Here is a 21,460-nt window from a genome sequence, read left to right as displayed (position 1 = left end):
CTCACCCTGATCAAATGTGCTCTCGCTTCCAGAGGGGAAGGGCTGGCCTCTGGATGTGGATCTCTCTCACACCCTATGTTTTCCCCAAGTAAAGGCTCTCCTTCCACGGGAGGTTCTATGTGATTTTAAGTGTAACACAGACAAACACTTCTCACTCGAGGAGCTACTTTTACAAGTATTATAAAAATATTTATAACTAAAATAATTTTTAAATGTTAATAGTTGAGAATTCATTTTACTGAGAAGTAGGAGAAAATTCTAACATGTTGAACTAGCAGAGCTGTGATTTCACAGATGCTGTTACTCAAGCTGAAGCTAAATTTAAAAAGTGAACAGATTTAAAGCCGACGTAAGGTAGCGTGTTAGGTAACAGCCCAGCTGACATACTGATAATGTAAAAATCAGGGTGATGGTTGGAAAGACTGCAGTTTAGGAAAAACTGTCCTTTAGAACAGTTTGAAAGTCACTTGAGGAGTCCTACTCCCTCCGTGCTCTGGAATATCTTCCCCTTGAGTTCCATGCTCATCTCCCCGTTTTCTTTCTTAAACTAATACAAGATTAGGATGACGTTTTGAAAAGGGCATCGCGTTAAGCAGCCTCGTCCCCATTGGAGCACAGGCTCCGGCCCAGTAGCCAGCTGGCCATCTACCTTATGGTAATGAGGTGTCATCTCCCCACGGGGTCTGCCTTCCGCCCTTCCACTCCTGCCTCTTCCTCCGAGACCACCTCTCTCACTCCCACCCGCCACTCTGTGCCAACGGAAAGTGGGGGGGGGGGGCCAGAGAGAGGCGGCACCAAAGCCATCCTGGCATCTTCTCCTAGTGCTGGAAGCAGGCACGAAGATGCGAGGGGGGCTTGTGCAATGGGGGCGGGACTTTGGTCCTCACCTGTACACCGTGGTCGGCGGGGAGCTCAGGCTGTCGTAGACGAGCCTCACGTGGCCCTGGTACAGCTCCAGTGCCAGGGGGTCATTGTCTCCCTTGTAGAGAAGGATGCCGTTGTCCTTGTCTGTGGCCACCTGGAGGGAGTCATGAGGGTCAGGGCTGCCCTGAGTTCCCACCTCTCCCGTCCCCGCCTCACAGAGCCCTCTTCCAGGCGGCCTCTTCTGAACGAGCCCTGGATCTGAATTCATGTCCGTATTTCCTCCATCTAGTCTGTTCATTTCCATAAGGAAGGCCTATACTTAATGCTCCAGCAAATGCTGATTGGGCAATCCAACAAATATTTATGGAGCCCCCTTTATGTGCTGCTATGTTTTTATGTACGTGTGTGTGTGTGTGTGTGTGTGTGTGTGTGTGTGTGTGTGTGTGTATATATATATATATATACACACACACACACATATATAAAAATGCCTGGAGCCCTGAGCTCTGATCTAGCCTCTTGGGGCCTTGGTCTCTCTGTATAAAGTATAATAACAATTATAAACAAAATACTACCCGTTACTACTTAATTCTGTGTTTACTATGAACCAGGCAGTGTGTTAAGTGTCACCTAGGGAATTTTTTAAAACACAGCATCTGGGCTTTACCTCAAACCACTTGCATACAGATCTCCAGAGGTCAGACGCAGGCAAAGATACGAAGTGCCCCAGGAGGTTCTAAAGTGTTGCCAGGCTGAGAAGCACTGGTCTCAAAGCTGCTGCCCAGAGGGCGTCTGTTTGCCAGGCACAGGGCACCAGGGTGGGGCTCTCTGACCAGCCTCTTGGCCCCCACTGCCTAGCCCAGGAGCAGCTGATGTTGGCCTGGGGCCAGACCTTGGCGGAGCCCAGGTCCACGTAGGAGCCCTTGCCCATGAAGCTGACGGGGAGCAGGGGCTCTGATAGGACACTGGGCTGTCCGGGGCACTGGGTGCTGCTCTGGTTACTGGGATGTAACACTTGCGTCCCTGGGTGTCTGGGACTGAGGGACGAAGGCAGGACGGTGACAAGGGGACCAGGGGCGAGGGCAGTGATGGCAATCAGAGCTTCTTTCTTGTGTGTGCCTGGGGTCAACCCCCATCTCAGAGGCTTGCCCGCTGGACTGTAGGTCCCACGAGGTGAGGCCGTCTGAATGTTCATACATCTCTGCAGCCCCAGTGCCTTGAATGGTACGTGGATGCCCAGTGGATCTTTGTTGAATGAATGTTTTCTCCATAAGCTTAAACCTGGGCTAGTGTGGCCATAACCAGGAGGAAGAAAGCATTAGCCTTACCTAATGCTATGTGGCGGAGCCACTAACTGGCCTGCACCCTCTAGCTGTGTCTCTGGGGTCCCCCCTGCCCACCGAGCCTACAGGCAGGGGCCTGCTCTTTATCATACCCCTTCCCTTCTCCCTCTGCCCCCCAACAGCACTGAGGTCACCCAGAAATGTAGTCTGGAAGAACTAGTCAGGTCCATAGGTAAGGAACTCGACAGAAGTTAGTTGGAAAAGAATTTGGTTCATACTGAACGGTTTCCTGTTCCCTGAAAAATGCCCTGCTCCCTTGTGCCTCTGGGCCTTTGCACATGCTGATCTGAGGCTCGAGTGCACCACCCCCCTTCATCCTGCACCATCAGCCCCTCACCCTTCTGCCCTTCTCCAGGCAAACTCTTACTCATCCTTCAGATCTCAGCTTAGTTCTCATTGCCCCTGGGGAGCCTTCCCTGATTCTTCCCAGCAGGCTGGTATCACTGCCCCGCCCATGTGCTCCCACAACACCCAGGGTTGTCATCCTGCCCTGGGCGAGGGGCTTTGCCTGTCTTGTCCACCACTGAATCCCCAGTGCACAGTGTCTGGCATGTAATAGTTGAATGAATATTTCCTAGAGAAAAGAATGAATGAGGCTGGAGTGGGGGCTGCTCTTTGCAGTGAGAGCTGGTCAGGAGCTGTCTATAGAACCCTCTGGACAGAGCTGGTCCCGGTCCCCCCAAGCTGTGAGTTGTCCCTTATGATGTGTAGGGAAGGGGGCAGGACTGCTGTGATCTGGGGTGTCCCATCTGTTCTCGGAACAATCAGGGCTTGGGGGCATGTTAGGGTCCTTCCAAGGGCTGGGTGGGTGGGGCGCACCTGCAGGGAGATGTTGGCCTGGGGCCGGACCTTGGCGGAGGCCAGTTCCACGTAGGAGTCCTTGCCCACGAAGTTGACGGTGATGAGCTTCTCGCACCTTGGGCCAGCGAAGCCCGGGGGGCAGCGGCAGGTGGGCTCCTGCTGCACCACGATGCACTGGGCCCCGTTCTGGCACTCGTACTGGTCGCAGGGGCTTGTCTGTAGCAGGACCATGGGCGGGGGGTGCTCGCAGTAGAGCCCGCTGGGAGGGAGGAGAGGAGGATGGGGGCAGGGAAGATGGGGAACGGTGAGAGGAGACATCAAGTTATTTAGGCCAAAGAGCCCCTAGCAGAGACCGTGGCATGAGAGGGAACTGAGACTAGTTCCAGCCCTGCTAGTGACTGGGGCAAGGCCTGATCCTTCTCTAAGCCCCAGATTTCCCCCCCTTTTTTTTTTTTTTTCCCCAGTACGCGGGCCTCTCACTGTCGTGGCCCCTCCTGTCACGGAGCACAGGCTCCGGACGCACAGGCCCAGCGGCCATGGTCCACGGGCCCAGCTGATCCGCGGCAAGTGGGATGCTCCCGGACCGGGGCATGAACCCGTGTCCCCTGCATCGGCAGGCGGACCCCCAACCACTGCGCCACCAGGGAAGCCCTCCCATTTTAAAAATAATTGAGGACCTAGAGCACAGGTCCTTAATTTCAGCGTCGTCAGAATTGCCTGCAATGAATTTGTTGAAAGTGCATATTCTCATCCAGCCATGGATCAGTGGATAAGCAAAACGAGGTACATACACACAAGGGAATAACACTCAGCCTTGAAAAGGGCATTCTGACACATGCTACAGTATGGATGCACCTTGAGGAGATTATACTAAGTCAAAGAAGCAGATAGAAAAAGACAAATGCTGTCTGATTCCACTCATATGAAGTACCCAGAGTGGTTAAACTCATGGAAACAGAAAGTAGAATGGTGGCTGCTGGGGGACTTCGCTGGTGGTCCAGGGGTTAAGATTCCATGCTTCCAACGCAGGGGGCGTGGGTTCAATCCCTAACCAGGGAACTAAGATCCCACATGCCACATGGTGCGGCCAATAAATTAAAAAAGAATGGTGGCTGCTGAGGCCAGGGGAGGGGGAACAGGAAAATGTTGTTTAATTGGGTACAGAGTTTCAGTTTGCTAGATAAAAAGAGTTCTGGAGGACTTCCCTGGTAGCGCAGTGGATAAGAATCTGCCTGCCAATGCAGGGGACATGGGTTTGATACCTGGTCCAGGAAGATCCCACACACCGCGTAGCAACTAAGCCCGTGCACCACAACTACTGAGCCTGCGCTCTAGAGCCCGCGAGCCACAACTACTGAGCCCATGTGCCCGAGAGCCCACATGCTGCAACTACTCAGCCCATGTGCTGCAACTACTGGAGTCTGCATGCCTGGAGCCCATGCTCTGCAACAAGAGAAGCCACCACAATGAGAAGCCCATGCACCGCAATGAAGAGTAGCCCCCATTAAGAGAATTCAGCACCACCAAACCAGCTTTACAACAAATGCTAAAGGAACTTCTCTAGGCAGGAAACACAAGAGAAGGAAAAGACCTACAAAAACAAACACAAGACAATTAAGAAAATGGTAATAGGAATATACATATCAATAATTACCTTAAATGTGAATAGATTAAATAATCCAACCAAAAGACATACACTGGCTGAATGGATAGAAGAATAAGACCTGTATATATGCTGTCTACAAGAGACCCGCTTCAGATCTAGGGACACATACAGACTCAAAGTGAGGGGATGGAAAAAGATATTCCATGCAAATGGAAGTCAAAAGAAAGCTGGAGTAGCAATTATCATATCAGACAAAACAGACTTTAAAACAAAGACTATTACAAGAGACAAAGAAGGACACTACATAATGATCAAGGGATCAATCCAAGAAGAAGATATAACAACTGTAAATATGCACCCAACATAGGAGCACTTCAATACGTAAGGCAAATGCTAACAGCCATAAAAGGGGAAATCGACAGTAACACAATAATAGTAGGGGACTTTAACATGCCACTTTCACCAGTGAACAGATCATCCATAATGAAAATAAATAAGGAAACACAAGCTTTAAATGACACATTAGACAAGATGGACTTAATTGATATTTATAGGACATTCCATCCAAAAAAACAGAACACACTTTCTTCTCAAGTGCTGGTGGAACATTCTCCAGGATAGATCATATCTTGGGTCACAAATCAAGCCTTGGTAAATTTAAGAAAATTGAAATTGTATCAGGTATCTTTTCCGACTGCTACGCTATGAGACTAGATATCAATTACAGGAAAAAAACTGTAAAAAAATACAAACACATAGAGGCTAAACAATATGCTACTAAATAACCAAGAGATCACTGAAGAAATCAAAGAGGAAATCAAAAAATACCTAGAAACAAATGACAACGAAAACACGACGACCCAAAACCTATGGGATGCAGCAAAAGCAGTTCTAAGAGGGAAGTTTATAGCAATACAAGCCTACCTCAAGAAACAAGAAAAGTCTCAAGTAAACAACCTAAACTTAAACCTAAAGCAATTAGAGAAAGAAGAACAAAACCCCCCCAGAGTTAGCAGAAGGAAAGAAATCATAAAGATCAGATCAGAAATAAATGAAAAAGGGCTTCCCTGGTGGTGCAGAGGTTGAGAATTCGCCTGCCAATGCAGGGGACATGGGTTTGATCCCTGGTCCAGGAAGATCCCACATGCCACAGAGCAACTAAGCCTGTGCGCCACAGCTACTGAGCCTGTGCTCTAGAGCCCGTAAGCCACAACTACTGAGCCTGTGTGCCGCAACTACTGAAGTCTGCATGCCTAAAGCCCGTGCTCTGCAACAAGAGAAGCCACCGCAGTGAGAAGCCTGAGCACCACAATGACCCAATGCAGCCAAAAATAAATAAAATAAATAAATCTATTTAAAAAAAGAAATAAATGAAAAAGAAATGAAGGAAACAATAGTAAAGATCAATAAAACTAAAAGCTGGTTCTTTGAGAAGATAAACAAAATCAATAAACCATTAGCCAGACTCATCTAGAAAAAAAGGGAGAAGACTCAAATTAACAGTATTAGAAATGAAAAGGAAGTAACAACTGACACCGCAGAAATACAAGAGAGATTACTACCAGCAACTATGTGCCAATAAAGTGGACAACCTGGAAGAAATGGACAAATTCTTAGAAAAGCATAACCTTCCAAGACTGAACCAGGAAGATATAGAAAATATAAACAGACCAATCACAAGCACTGAAATTGAAACTGTGATTAAAAATCTGCCAGCAAACAAAAGCCCAGGACCAGATGGCTTCACAGGTGAATTCTATCAAACATTTAGAGAAGAGCTAACACCTATCCTTCTCAAACTCTTCCAAACTATAGCAGAGGGAGGAACACTCCCAAACTCATTCTACGAGGCCACCATCACCTTGATACCAAAACCAGACAAGGATGTCACAAAGAAAGAAAACTACAGGCCAGTATCACTGATGAACATAGATGCAAAAATCCTCAACAAAATACTAGCAAACAGAATCCAACAACACATTAAAAGGATCATACACCATGATCAAGTGGGGTTTATCCCAGGAATGCAAGGATTCTTCAATATACACAAATCAATCAACGTGATACATCATATTAACAAACTGAAGGAGAAAAACCATATGATCATCTCAATAGATGCAGAGAAAGCTTTCGACAAAATTCAACACCCATTTATGATAAAAACCCTCCAGAAAGTAGGCATAGAGGGAACTTTCCTCAACATAATAAAGGTCATATATGACAAACCCACAGCCAACATTGTCCTCAATGGTGAAAAACTGAAACCATTTCCACTAAGATCAGGAAGAAGACAAGGTTGCCCACTCTCACCACTATTATTTAACATAGTTTTGGGAGTTTTAGCCACAGCAATCAGAGAAGATAAAGAAATAAAAGGAATCCAAATCAGAAAAGAAGTAAAACTGTCACTGTTTGCAGATGACATGATACTCTACATAGAGAATCCTAAAGATGCTACCAGAAAACTACTAAAGCTAATCAATGGATTTGGTAAAGTAACAGGATACAAAATTAATGCACAGAAATCTCTTGCATTTCTATACACTAATGATGAAAAATCTGAAAGAGAAATTAAGGAAACACTCCCATTTACCATTGCAACAAAAAGAATAAAATACCTAGGAATAAACCTACCTAAGGAGACAAAAGACCTGTATGCAAAAAACTATAAGACACTGATGAAAGAAATTAAAGATGACACAAACAGATGGAGAGATATACCATGTTCTTGGATTGGAAGAATCAACATTGTGAAAATGATTCTACTACCCAAAGCAATCTACAGATTCAATGCAATCCCTATCAAACTGCCACTGGCATTTTTCATAGAACTAGAAAAAAAAATTTCACAATTTGTATGGAAACACAAAAGACCCTGAATAGCCAAAGCAATCTTGAGAAAGAAAAACGGAGCTGGAGTACTGAGGTTCCCGGACTTCAGACTATACTACAAAGCTACGGTAATCAAGATAATATGGTACTGGCACAAAAAAAGGAATACAGATCAATGGAACAGGATAGAAAGCCCAGAGGTAAACCCATGCACATATGGTCACCTTGTCTTTGATAAAGGAGGCAAGAATATACAATGGAGAAAAGACAGCCTCTTCAATAAGTAGTGCTGGGAAAACTGGACAGCTACATCTAAAAGAATGAAATTAGAACACTCCCTAACACCAAATAAAAAATTAACTCAAAATGGATTAAAGACCTAAATGTAAGGGCAGACACTGTAATATAAACTCTCAGAGGAAAACATAGGCAGAACACTCTATGACATGAGTCATAGCAAGATCCTTTTTGACCGATGTCCTAGAGAAATGGAAATAGAAACAAAAATAAGCAAATGGGACCTAATGAAACTTAAAACTTTTGCACAGCAAAGGAAGACATAAACAAGATGAAAAGACAACTCTCAGAATGGGAGAAAATATTTGCAAATGAAGAAACTGACAAAGGATTAATCTCCAAAATTTACAAGCAGCTCATGCAGCTCAATATCAAAAAAACAGCCCAATCCAAAAATGGGCAAAAGACCTAAATAGACATTTCTCCAAAGAAGATATACAGATTGGCAACAGCCACATGAAAGGATGCTCAACATCACTAATCATTAGAGAAATGCAAATCAAAACTACAATGAGGTATCACCTCACACCCGTCAGAATGGCCATCATCAAAAAATCTACAAACGATAAATGCTGGAGAGGGTGTGGAGAAAAGGGAACCCTCTTCCATTGTTGTTGGGAATGTAAATTGATACAGTCACTATGGAGAACATTTTGGAGGAGGTTCCTTAAAAAAACTAAAAATAGAACTACCATATGACACAGCAATCCCACTACTGGGCATATACCCTGAGAAAACCGTAGTTCAAAACAAGTCATGTACCGTAATGTTCATTGCAGCACTACTTACAATAGCCAGGATATGGAAGCAGTCTAAGTGTCCATCGACAGATGAATGGATGAAGATGTGGCACATATATACAATGGAATATTACTCAGCCATAAAAAGAAATGAAATTGAGTTATTTGTAGTGAGGTGGATGGACCTAGAGTCTGTCATACAGAGTGAAGTAAAGTCAGAAAGAGAAAAACCAATACCATATGCTAACACATATATATGGAATCTAAAAAAAAAGGTACTGATGAACCTAGAGGCAGGACAGGAATAAAGATGCAGACATAGAGAATGGACTTGAGGACGTGGGTGGGGAAGGGTAAGCTGGGACAAAGTGAGAGAGTGGCATGGACATATATACACTACCAAATGTAAAACAGATAGCTAGTGGGAAGCAGCTGCATAGCACAGGGAGATCAGCTTGGTGCTTTGTGACCACCTAGAGGGGTGGGATAGGGAGGGTGGGACGGAGGGAGACGCAAGAGGGAGGAGATATGGGGATATATGTATACGTAGAGCTGATTCACTTTGTTATACAGCAGAAACTAGCACACCATTGTAAAGCAATTATACTCCAATAAGGATGTTAAAAAAAAAAAAGAGCAGCCCCCACTCGCAGCAACTAGAGAAAGCCCGCGTGCAACAACAAAGACCCAACACAGCCAAAAACAAAGAGTTCTGGAGATGGATGGTGGTGATGTTTGCACGGCGATAAGAATGTACTTACGGTACATTTAAAAATGCTTAAGACGGTAAATTTTGTGTTATGTGCATTTTACCACAATTAAAATTTTTTTTGTTTGAAAGTGTGGGTTTCCAACTCCTTCTCCCCACCCCAGATTCTAATTTCGGAACTCTGGGGTGGGGCTCTGGAACTTATATTTTCACAAGCCTCGCATGCAGATGGTCTCAATCAGGCTTTGGAACCAACTGCCTTGAGAACTCATGGTTCCTTCCAGGCTCATGTTCTCAGAGTCTGTGACCAGGGCTCGGCTGCACAGTCAGATCTGTACCTCCATGAGTACTGACATGTATACAGGACTGTCCCCCAGTCTGACCCCCCCTTACGTGGTCCCTGCCTCCTCTCCAGGCTCCCCTGGGCCCTTCCCTTCCAGTCAGTGTGGGAGCGAGAGCTGGCACCCTCATACCCCTTCCACGTACCACACAGACATCTGACCCCCTGGCCAGGGCCTCCAGTCTCCCCTTTCTCTCCTGGCTTCACTGATTCCAATGACTGACCCCCAAACCCTCCCATTCACCTCCACTTTCCTGCCATTAGGGCACCATACTGCTTTTGTTCTCCAGCCTAGAAAGAAGACTCCTGCCAGCGTGGCCATGTGGCTAGCCACACCCTGCAAGCTGGGCTCCAGAACGGTAGCATCTTTCGTTAGATGGAATCACGCCTAAGTTTGACATAACATGAGCCGGACCCTAAGTCCGACTTCCACATGGTTGCCTAGGGTACCTCTTTTTTTCCATCTACAGCATGGGGTGAACAAGGTCTGCTCTGGCACTTGGAAGGGCTGAAGAAGGTTTGGGGGAATAAAGGCACCACAGAGACCTAGGGCTAGGGCTGTCTGGGTCTCCACCCTGGCTGCCTGGGCCCACCAGCCCCCAGCCCGCTGCCCCCTGCCATCCAGCCCCTTGACCATACCTGAAGCCCTGGGGGCAGATGCACGTGTAGCCGTTGACCGCATCCACGCACTGGGCCCCATGGCGGCACCTGTGGGCTGCGCAGTCATCACTGTTCACCTCGCAGAGCTTCCCGCTGTAGCCAGGGAGACATTCGCACCTGGAACACAGCGGAGCGAGGCTGTTCTACGGCCTGGCCGGCTTCTAGGCAGCCTCTCCTCTATCTACCCACGTAGCCAAGTCCCCGCAGCTCTTGCGGGCTCCCCAAAGCCTGGCCTGCAGTGGGTCTCATGGGCTGTCCACAGCCTCTGGTCACTGCAATGCGATGTCTGCTTGCTTCACGTGGGGCATCTTGTCAGGAGCCGGCTGAGGAGTGCAGGGCTGCGGTCACACAGGTTTTGGCTTGGATCCACCACTGTCTACATAGAACTAATATTCAGCTTAGCCTGCCTTTGGGCCAGGCACCGGGCTAAGCACCTTTCACAGGGTGCCTTGCTAAGGCCTCCCAGCACCCTGTGAAGGAGGGTCGGTCCCCCTCCGATACCAGGAGGAAACCAGGGCTCCAGGAGAGCTGACCTGACTTCCCTGAGGCCCCCCGCCGTGTAACACTTACGTGCGTCAGACCCTGTTCTCGGTGTATCTGCCACTCACTGCCTCTCTGTGTTTCAGTTTCTTCACTTTTCAACGTGACTGATGATCAATAACTTCACCTCTTACGGTGGTTTTAAAAATTAAGTGATACACTCTGTGCAGGGCACTAGATCCACACTGAGTAAACTGTCAGTGTGATATGTAGAACGCGCTGATAAGGACACTCCCTTTGATTCTATTCTATCGTTTGTTCATTTTTTTCCCAGGGTTTCGGGCTGATATAAGAAGGTGAATCCCTTTGCCCTTGATAAATGCCTCCTGGTCTCCAGGGGAGAGGATGGGAGCTACTGACCCAACCCAGGCCCTGCAGGCTGACCCGCCCCTCCCTGAGGAGCATGGTGTCAGCAGCTCCATCACGGTCCTTGCTGACCCAGGTTTCAGCCCGGCCAGAGACGGCTGCTGGCGGCGGGTCTCCCTAAACATAGGCCTGAGACACACATCTCTGGGCTCCTCTGTCTGGGGTGACAATGTGCCGAAGTCCCAGCAAGGAAGAGACCAAAGGTACCACCTTACTCACAGTGGCTTCAGCACACAGGCACGTGTGAACACAAACGCTTCCTGGCTCCTCTACCTCCGGCAGGGCCTGGAGCCTGCACACCTCTCTGGGCTCACTGGCTGAATTCTGCTGGGCGGAGTGTAAATAATAACCACTTATCCAAGTCAGAGGAGGAAGGTGGTACGGGCAGGTGAAAGTGTGGTACGGGTGGCCAGGCGGGGAGGGAAGTGAGACCTTGGAATACTTATGTGACACGGGACGGGAAGCACCAGGACAAATGAATAGTCGTCCCTCCACCTTCTCCTCACTCCACCCCCTTTAGGATGGCTGGAAGTGGGCTGGAATCGCAAGTAGGTCCTGGCAGTGCTGGGGCTGCCAGAACATGGTGCATGCTGTGGATTCAGCATGGCAAGGTAAGATACTCAGGGCGTGGGGTGTCCCTGGAGGGCGGCGAGTTCTAGAATCTGAGGATTTACTGGACCTGCGTCCAAAAGCTGTGAAATCTGCTAAGATCTGACCTATTTACCTTTACTTATTTGATGGGTGAATTTGATATATGTGACCTATTGCTGCACCAGAAGGTGCAAACTTTCACGTCTTAGCCCCTGTTCCTTCCTAGTCTTTTAAAGGAACAGCTCGGGGATGCCCTTTGGGGGCACACGCTCAATATATCACAAGCCAGGCCTCTGCTAGGGTTAAACCTGGCCCCAGCAGGCATCTGTGTTTGTGTCTCCTGAATTCTAAGAAGTACCTGCAGAGCAACTCAAGCTGTATGAGCTTCACCAAGCCAATAACAGCTGCTCACTACTCACAGGGCAAAACCCAGCCTGATAAGCATGGAATTCGAGGCTACTGAGCAGGTCTTTATGAGGAATTAGGGAAGCCATGCTCCCTCGCAGATGAAGCAGTGGAAGTCTGGAGGAAGATGTGTTTACATCCTTCTTTTCTCCCAGTGCTACAGCCCTCTCCACACCTGTGCTTCCTGAACGAAACACCCAGGGTCTTGTTAAAGTGCAGCTTTGGATTCAGGGAGTCTGGGTGGGGCCTGGGGATTAGCATTCCCAACAAGCTCCCACGGGATGCTGATACTGCTGGTTCATGGACCTTACCTCCAATAGCAAGGATCTCTACAACACTTCTTCATCGGCCAAAGGCAAGCATCTGGTGGTATAGCCTGCATTCCCTGTTGTCCTCAAACGTGTTGCCTTTACCTTTTTTTCTAAAGCGTAAGGGTTATGCAATTCCGATACGCGTTCGACCTACTGATTCTGGTCGAGGAGTTACCAGGTGACTTAGGTAGCCTCTGGATTTAGCCGAGGAATCAGTCAGGCCTGGATTGACTCGCATCCCTTTCTGTGCACGCGTGTCGGCTGCTTGCTCCACCTCACCGAGCCTCAGCCCCACGCAGGAGGTGGGTAACAGTTTCTACATCCTAAGATTGCTGAGTGTTAAGTGAGATAATAAGGCACAGTGCCTGACACAGAGGGAGTGTTCAGTGCGTGCTAGCCACTGCCATCTTTGTTTCTGTTATTATTTTCAGTGTGTATGGGCAGTGTTGGTTATTATTTTCAGGGCTTCAGTATATCATTACTTCAGTGTTCGTGTCACAGATACTGATAGAGTACTATCTATCTGTTCTGTTGAGTTGAGGCCTCATTAGAACAGCATACAAGGAAATCCCCAAGGATAAACACCTTCAAACTTGGGCAAAGGTCGCACTGACTGCACATCTCTTTTGTTAATGCCCCTGGTTCCCTGCCTTGGGATGTGAGTTGTTACGGTGATGGCAGGGGAGGGCGATAACATTATAAAATGCTGCACTGGGAGAAGGGACTTTTCATTTAAATGCATCTCAAAAAGAAAAAAAAAAATCAACATTATTGAGTGGGCCTGTAGACCTCTTCAAGATTCTAAGAGACTCTGTGCATAAATATGTCAATATTATCTCAAGATTTTGAAAGCGAGACTGGTTTCTATATTCTATATTGTCCTTGAACTCAAGGGGTCTTGGTTACAGCAGAGAGAGTTTCCAGGGACAAGCAGCAGAGAATCGTGATCTCTGGTCCTAAGTCTGTAGCACCCCATTCCCAGACCTGCACCCTGGACCACTTCTGACCAGTCTCCAAGCTCGCTATGCTCGTCCAAGCCAGCTTCCTCTGAGCTTGCCGTCCACTCAGCCTGGAACGCCACTGATCTCCTTTCCACCTACAGATATTCTACCCACTCTTCACAGCTCAGATGCCCAGTCGCCATCACTGCCCCTTCTTAGGTACACGCAAAGCACTTTTCCTGTCAGTCCAGCCGGCTCAGCTTTGGGTTCAAGTTTGTGTTTTAAGCATCTCTTCCTACCCCTTTGCTCTTCCTTCAGTTGAAGAGCAGCCCTGATCTGAAGTCAGATCCTGGAGTGGGAAAAGCAGGGTCGGGGGGAGGCATCCCTCGCTCTTACTCAAGCTCAGGGAACTCGATTATGTGAAAACCCACCCAGCACATCTCCGAGGGGACAGGAGCAGGTAAGGCAGACTTGAAGGAGGGTGCACGCACCAAAGGCCCACAGCTTCCTTTGCTCCCTCTGAAGCCAGAGGCCCTACACGCCTCTTGCGTTTTCCCTGGTGGTAAGCTCTAGGCTTGGGATATCCAGATAGAAAGGGAAAACACAGGAAGAGGTGCTTATGGCCCCCCTCACCCTCACCTACTCTAAACTCTTCTCCCACCCGTGGGGCTCCCTCCTTCTCGCAGTGCATCCCAACTCCACCCATTCTTTGGTGGTCACTTCACATCCCACCTCCTAGGGTGGGGGGGCTTCCCTCTCTGCTCCAGAAAGTTCTCCCCACCCCCCTCCTCAGAACCCCAGCAGCACTCAGAGCCAGAATCTAGGGCCCTAGGAATTGCTTCTTTTCTTAACCTTTGTTTTGTGTCAACTTTTCCTCCCCCAGGCCCACGGCAAGGGCCTTGGAGGGAGGGAATTGAAAACCTCCTGCGCTACCCACTGCCTTCAGTACAGTGAGGATCTGGGGCCTGAGGGAGAGGGAGAGGGAACAGAGAGGACAGACACAGAGGCTCAGAGAGACAGAGAGAGACTAAGAGGATTAGACCATGACTGGTCAGAGATACAGAAAAGCACACGGTAACAAACAAGTAACAGGCAGAAAGAGAGAGAGAGGGAAAAAAAATTTGGAGGGAGCCCCAGAGTCTCTGCCTCAAACCCAGACTGCTGGAGCCGAGTCCTTGGGACCCGGTGCTGGGCACGAATGAGCCTCACCTGAATCCTCTGTCCAGGGAGACGCACTTTGCCTCGTGCTGACAGAGGTTCATCCCGGGCACGCAGTGGTCGATCACCTCGTCGCACAGCTCACCTGGTGGGGCGGGTAGAGAGAACCCAGGCATCAGGGAGGGTACCGGGGGGATGCCCTGGCTAGAAGTCAGGTTCATCCAGCCCCTGGCCAGGAGGGCACGGGTGTCAGGGGCCCTGCATTTGCTCTTTTGGCCTCTCCTTTCTCCTGTGCCTCAGCCTCGATTTCCCTGGCAGTGACCATGGGAAGACTGCAGGACCTCACCCGGGCACGGTCACTGCACCACCATTTGACTATCTCACTTGATTATTTAGGGGGGGCGGCGGCAGCTGAAATCACCCCTGACCTTGGGCTATGCTTATTTATTTTTCCTTCCACACCCATGTGTGGAGCACCTCCCGTGTGGCAGCGCTGTGCTGGGGACACAGCCGTGACCTGGCCCTGTCCCCCCTCTCCCCGCCATGGCTAGTGCGGGGGGTGTATCTACAAATAAGCAGGGAATTAATTACAACACAGAGCTGTCAGCGCGATGACCGGAAAACTCAGTGGAAACCCAGAGGCTTCCTGGGGGAGGGGACAGCGCTTAGCTCAGTCCACCTGTTACAGATAAGTAATAACCCCCTTGGATTTTCTCCGAGAAGAAAATATGGAAAGAATGTGAAGTTCTGGCCTCTGGATACATCCCCTTTGAAATTCACAGTGTCAGAAAATGCCTAACAGGCCATAAATACCCAAGGATACAAGCCCTGAAATACTCACACCACCTGAAAGTGTGTTTTGGGAATGTGGGAGGTAAGATAGGACGGCAGGGGAGAGGTCCCTGGCAGATGCATCTCTGAGCTTTGCGCTTCCTCACATTCCACCCCCGGCAAGCCAGGTGGAGAGGGATCTAGAAGAAACAAACTTCCAGCCAGGGAGGTTCATTCAGAGGACAGGCGTGGGCAGGAGAAGGCAGCCTGGGCCGCGGCTCCCAGGGGACAGGGCAGAGGACGGTCCTGAGGACGGCCGGGGAGTAAAAGCATGACAGGCATAGCCCCGGCGTCTGTTCTCTGTTGTGGTGAGGATAAGCTGACTCCCACCCCGTCCTCATTTTGCCCTGGTCTCTCAAGACCACAGAGAGCACTTGTGTGCCTTCTAAGCCTCCCCTCATCTGCTGGAGACACCCAGAGAGGTGTCTGTGGGGGACACTTTTTGACGTTTTCTGGCACAGACAAAACCACTACGTCCCATTCTCAGGAACAAAGTACAACAAGCCAGAACTGCACCCCGGTCCACGGCAGACGCAGGCAGGAAACCGCCTTAATGCGTGTTTCCTCAGCTCCCTCCACCCGTGCCCATCTGCCCACCGTCAGTTCAGACCCGAACGGAGCATGACCACAATGCAAGTGCCTCTGTGCTGGTTTCAGACACCACCAGGGCTCCAGGGTTCCCGAAGGAGGGGATGAACATGAACCCAAATGAAGACAGCTGAAAGGGCCCTGGGGAACTGTTCAAAGTGGGGAGGAGCTAGTGATTTGCAGGGGGTGGGGTGAGGGGTGGCAGAGGGTAGACAAGCTAGAAGAGAGAGGGCCTCTGGGAAGCCCCTCATAACACAGTACCAGGTTGTGGGGGTTCAAGACTTTGTCCAGAGGGGGACAGGAGGTGGAGTCTTTGGAAGAAGCTAAGAAAGTGGTACTCTTCGAACGCACGACAAGCCACAGCCTGCACACAGCAACCTGCGCTCGGACGTCAGGGGGCTCACCTGTGTAGTCTGGTGGGCACACACACACATAGGTGTTGATCCCGTCCACACAGGTGGCGTTGTTCTCACAGTCGCTGTCCTCGCAGTCATCTGGGTTGATCTCACACCGCTGCCCCTCGAAGCCCAGGGGGCAGGAGCAGCTTTGGGGATGTGTGGGTGCGAAGAGGGGAGCCGTGGATCAGGGAGAGGGGTGGGTTGGAGCGGCAGAGGGGAAGGCGGAAAATAGAATCAGTCAGGTTTCTCCTCTGGATGGAGGTCCCGGACAGCACGGTGGACCCCGGAGGTCTTGCGGTCCTGAGCAGGAAGACCCTTAGGAGCCCAAGAGGGCATTTCATCTAGCCCCGTCTCTGGGCAGTATTCCGTCTCCCCTGGCCCTGGATGGCTACCTCGCCAGGGGGCAATTCCCGTCGGCCCTGCCTCTTTCACCACTCCCCCTGCTGGATGTAGTTTCCTGGGTAGAGCTTAAATTCCTCCAGCTGTCTCCTAAGCAGCCTCTGGATAGGCTCTTTTGCAGACAAGGAGAGAAAGAGCAAAATGAACCCTGCCCTTTTAGTGATTTTCTACTCAAGGGCAGCCTTTGTATCTGGAGCAGGACGTAGATCAGGCTCTGCAACCAGGTTTCTTAGGAGTTAAATTCTGCATCTCAGTTTCCTTATCTGTTGACTGGTGCTATTATCTACCCCCTGCAGGGTGGCTGCAGGCATTAAATGAGATTATACAAGTAAAACGCTTAGAAGGGTACACAGCACAGCGAAAATGTTCAGAACATGTTAGCTAGATTTAGTTCTAGGCGAAACTACCCACCTCCTTAACCTTATTCTCAGGGATGCCATTTCTCCCTGTCAGGTATTCCTGCTACTTCTGAGCCCCCTCCAGCTTCTGGGGGCTGAGGGAAGGGTGGGAGGGCCCCTCTCCTGCCAACATTTCCTGGTGAGCCTGGCTTAACACACCATTGATCAGTATGATGCATTTCCTTAACCTGTCTCTGGAGTGTTAAACCTCTTGGATAAAAACCTCAACCCCCGTCCTCTGCCCGACCTTGGCCACTTCCCCAGGATTAGACATGCAAAGTCAGTCAGCACTGATGAAGTCGGTTCTGGGCAGCTGACAAGGGGCGAGGGGGCGCTGGGAGGATGCAGGTGGGAGCCGAGCGTTTGATTAAAGAAGCGCTGCAGGGAATCTCACTCTTTCTGTGGCCCATCCCCCCTCTTCAGGGACCAGGGACATAAACCCCCATCCACGAACGTGTGTTCCAGCCTCAGACCTGGAATTCCAGGCCTCTCTCCATTTCAGACACTGCTCTGACTTGGGCGTTTAGCTAAACAACGACACTAAACTAATAGGAAGTGGATTTTTGTGGTCCTAGAATCCTAAATAACCTCCTTCCCTCTGTGACCTGAAAACTGGGTCACATTCTCTACAAAAGGCGCCGGGAAGGGTCCTCGGGCCTGAGCTCTGGAGCTGGAGCAAAATGACTCTAAGTCCTTTTTGTTTCTCTTAGGGACCCTGGCCATTCACGAAAAAGGTCATTTCTTCAGAGCCAGACAGTGGGTAGTTTTCCAAAGATCTTAACCCACAGTGTTGCCTATTTTCCTCAAATGAGTTACTCTGACTCTCCCCGGAGCCTTAGGACTGCATAAACGTGGGGTGAGAGTGACTGGTCAGGAGAGCAGGGGTTGCTCATGGACTGGACAGAGGGCGGGAAAGAGGCTAAAGTTTTTTCCTGTCCTCGCTGGAAACCTTACCGGAGGTAGGGGCGGTGGGGGAGGTGGAGCTATCAAGGATAACTCAAGAGCAATGTGTGAGCTGTAGGGACAGCTCTCTTTTGAGCAGAGGGACAATGTGTCAAGACTGGAGAAGCATCTGTATGAAGAGGTAGGTGATGCTTCCAGAATTCTGACCAGTAAGAGGTGTCATGGATTGAATTGTGTCCCCTCGAAAAGATATGTTGAAATCTTAACCTCCCCCCACCACCCAGTACTTGAGAATGTGACCTAATTGGGAAACAGAGTCACTGCAGCTGTCATTAGTTAACTGAAGACCACATTCACCGGAGTGGGGTGGGCCCCTAATCCTATATGACTGGTGTCCTTATAAGAAGACGGCCGTGTGGAGACAGACACAGGGAGAAGGCCACGTGCAGCTGAAGGCAGACACTGGAGTGATGCAGCTGCAGGCCTAGCAATGCCAGAAACTACCAGCAGCCACCAGAAGCCAGGAAGGGGGGAGGAAGAATCCTCCCTTGCCGGTTTCAGAGGGAGCACGGCCCTGCTGACACCTTCAGTCTGGGCTTCTGACTTCCAGAGCTGTGAGAGAATCCATTCTTTGGTTCCAAGCCCCCCAGCCTGCAGTACTTTGTTATGGCAGCTCTAGGAAACAGACAGAGGAGGGACAAGGGAGCAAAGCCTCCGTCCGAACAGGTGGCTCTCCCTTTGCCAGCCTGCCAGGTGCTGCCCTGAGGGGCAGTGCTTTCCTGCTGCTTGAGGATCCCACACGAGCTATACCATCCCAGGGGTGTGGGCCACATTGCCTGCACCCTCCACCCCATTTTCCTAATCCTGTGGGTCTGGGCCATTTTCCTCGAAAATTAAGTCCTAAAAATACTCCCAGTTCCTTTGAAATCCTCAACAATGGAGGGTGGAGACGGGTCCTTCTGCTCACCTGCAGAGAGGGGAGCAACACAGTCACCTGCAGGGGGCGCTCCTGTCCCTTGCCGAGGCGGGTCCCTGGGTTCGAGGGTGGCGGTGAGGGGGCACAGGGGGCGGGGGCAGAGCCAGGCTTTCAGTCCTGGAGGCGTGATTCCTGGCTGAGGCCAGGTGGCCACCACCGTGAGATTTCTGGGTAGTTTCTCCCCCAACCCCCCGGGGCTCTCAATGGGTGAGAGTGTGTTGTTTGGCCTGCTCCAGGCAGGAAAATGAACTCTGCCTTGCATTTCACATTTTAAGAGTTGATTCTGATGGGGCTGGCTTGACAGATGGACACGTGGGCGGCTGGGTTCCCTGGGGAGAACCCAGAGCCCAAAACCTGATGTCCTTCGCAGAACACGCAGCAACCCTGGTCAGAGGGCTTTTGATAATTAATTGTTTGCAACCTGAGCGCTAAGACCTCCGCACACAGCTTGCCACCAGATGCCCCCCCTTTACCGCCTGACCCGCTGGCTCACTGGGGGTGCCAAACGGGCCAATTGCCACTGGTCTGCTTTGCCAGGGTAGGGCCCGGGAAACTGGACATGTGCACACAGCTGGGAGGGTGGGAAGCAGGGAGGGGCCTGAGGTTTGGCAGAGCGGCAGAAGGCCGGCTCCAAGGACAGGGGTGAGAAGAACCTTAAGTGCCTTCTACCCCTTTTCTTCCTGAGCTCTTAATGCCAGGGAGGAAAGAGGTGAGGCTTGGAGACTCAGGAATGAGTGTCAGGATATGGGACCTAGAGCCAATCAATTCTGTGCCTCAGTTTCCTCATCTGTTAAATGGGGATACTACCTACTTGTACCAGATAGGGTCCTCGTGAGGATTTAAATGAGGCTTAGAGTCCCTGCCTGGCACATAATGAGCATTTAATCAATGTCACCTATTGTTTTTTTTTTAACACAGAAAAGAGTGGTGGAATTACCAGGCTGGCAGGTCTTTGAGCCATTATCCCATCCTACCCTGACTTTAGCCAGCAACTGTGGCTTCCCTCCTCCTGGCTCTGAGACGGACTACCTGAATTCAGATTCCTGTACCAACGCTCACTGTGTAACTGCGGACAAACGATTTATCCCTTTGATGCCTCGACTCCCTTATCTATACAAGAGGGATAGTAGTAGCTGCCTTATAGGGAGTGAGGAGCCTTGGAGTCATTCACATAAAGGGCTGGGCAGAGTGTGGGCACACACGGGAGGCACATAGCTGTGCTTCCTCAGCCTGCCCCAAGAGCCTGACCGTGAAGACTGAGGAGGGAGGGCCCAAGGGTGAGCTGTTACCTGAACCCATCGCTGTGGCTCTCGCTCAGGTGGCAGGTGCCTCCGTGCAGACAGGGGTTCTGGAGGCAGGTGTTGATGGGCACAGTGCAGTCTTTTCCCTGAGGAGCAGGAGAGAGAGAAGCGTGTGGTTAGGGAGGCTTTCTGTGGCTGCCATGACGAAGAGACCCCTGTGGGTTCCCAGCATCCTTTGGGATGAGGTCAGGGAGATGGAGGCCCTCCCTGGGACAAGCCTGCTGTGTGACCCAGAGAAAGCCCGAGGGAGCCCTTGCCTTTGGTCACTCCACAGTGAGGAGGGGAGGAATGCTGAACTCAGGAGTCTGGGCCCCAGCTTCACTACTTCCCAGACTTCACCTGCTTTTCGCCATCCTACCCTGTAGGCCGAGAGCAGGGGCTTTGGAGCCAGGAAGACCTGGTTTCCTATTCCAGCTTCACCTCTTCCTGGTTGCTTGACCTTGATCTTGTATAATAAGCCTTTTAACTTCTACAAGCCTACCTCATAGAGCTCTTACCAGAATTAAACTAGATCTTTCAATAAGGAAGTGCTTAATATTACATAACACATTTAGCACATAGTAGGCATTCTATAAATACCAGTAGATGATATTATTACTAGCCTCACTGAGGCTTAACGGTAATCCACAACTTGTAGGGTGGACTACGGCTGAAGTGTGGCCCACAGACCTTGGCCCTGTAAAGTGACAGCCCCCCCCAGAGAGTCAGCTTTGATTGGTCTGGACGTGGGCCCAGGTGTTGGCATTTACTCTCAAGTTCTGCAGGTGATCCTGATGTTAGGCCAGATTGAGATCTCCTGTGAGACAGAGTTTTGGGTGGAGTGGGATTCCTTTGGAGCAGGCCCCGCTGAAGGGGACGTCTGAGCGTGTGTAGGTGGGGAAGAGCGTGTGGGCAGAAGGAACGGCGAGGGCAAAGGCACTGTGCAGGGAGGCTGAGACAGAGACTGTGGACGTCAAGACCCAGCGTCCCAGGGAGCACTGGTCCTCTGCGTCCAGCTTCTCCCCTGGGACCTGTGGATCAGTGCTGCACCCGAGCCTTGGCCGGCGGTCCTCGGGAGGACCCGGGGGGTCTGGTGGCGGCAGGGAGGCATCTGCTGCGTTTGTTTCTGGGCTGTGGGCTCGGCGTGGGCGCCGTGCCGGGCGGGGGTGATCGCGGGAGTCCA

At 50.3% G+C, this 21,460-nt stretch overlaps 1 protein-coding gene across 1 annotated transcript in view; it reads right to left on the bottom strand.

The window, feature by feature from the left end:
- The window catches only part of SLIT3 (slit guidance ligand 3), a 612,652-nt gene that overhangs the window by 27,872 nt on the left and 563,320 nt on the right, over nucleotides 1–21,460 (bottom strand). The window contains exons 27-32 of the mRNA XM_032625797.1: nucleotides 20,287–20,384; nucleotides 16,328–16,467; nucleotides 14,556–14,649; nucleotides 10,172–10,309; nucleotides 3,027–3,267; nucleotides 888–1,018 (exon numbers count right to left, since the gene is read on the bottom strand). Of these exons, the coding sequence (XP_032481688.1) occupies nucleotides 888–1,018; nucleotides 3,027–3,267; nucleotides 10,172–10,309; nucleotides 14,556–14,649; nucleotides 16,328–16,467; nucleotides 20,287–20,384 (842 nt within the window). The remainder of the gene's footprint in view (nucleotides 1–887; nucleotides 1,019–3,026; nucleotides 3,268–10,171; nucleotides 10,310–14,555; nucleotides 14,650–16,327; nucleotides 16,468–20,286; nucleotides 20,385–21,460) is intronic.

This window comes from Phocoena sinus, chromosome 3 (assembly GCF_008692025.1).
Source record: "Phocoena sinus isolate mPhoSin1 chromosome 3, mPhoSin1.pri, whole genome shotgun sequence".
Classification (NCBI taxonomy): Eukaryota; Metazoa; Chordata; class Mammalia; order Artiodactyla; family Phocoenidae; genus Phocoena; species Phocoena sinus.
The sequence above is the reverse complement of the archived record's forward strand: the minus strand, read 5'-3'. Positions and strand labels throughout refer to the sequence as shown.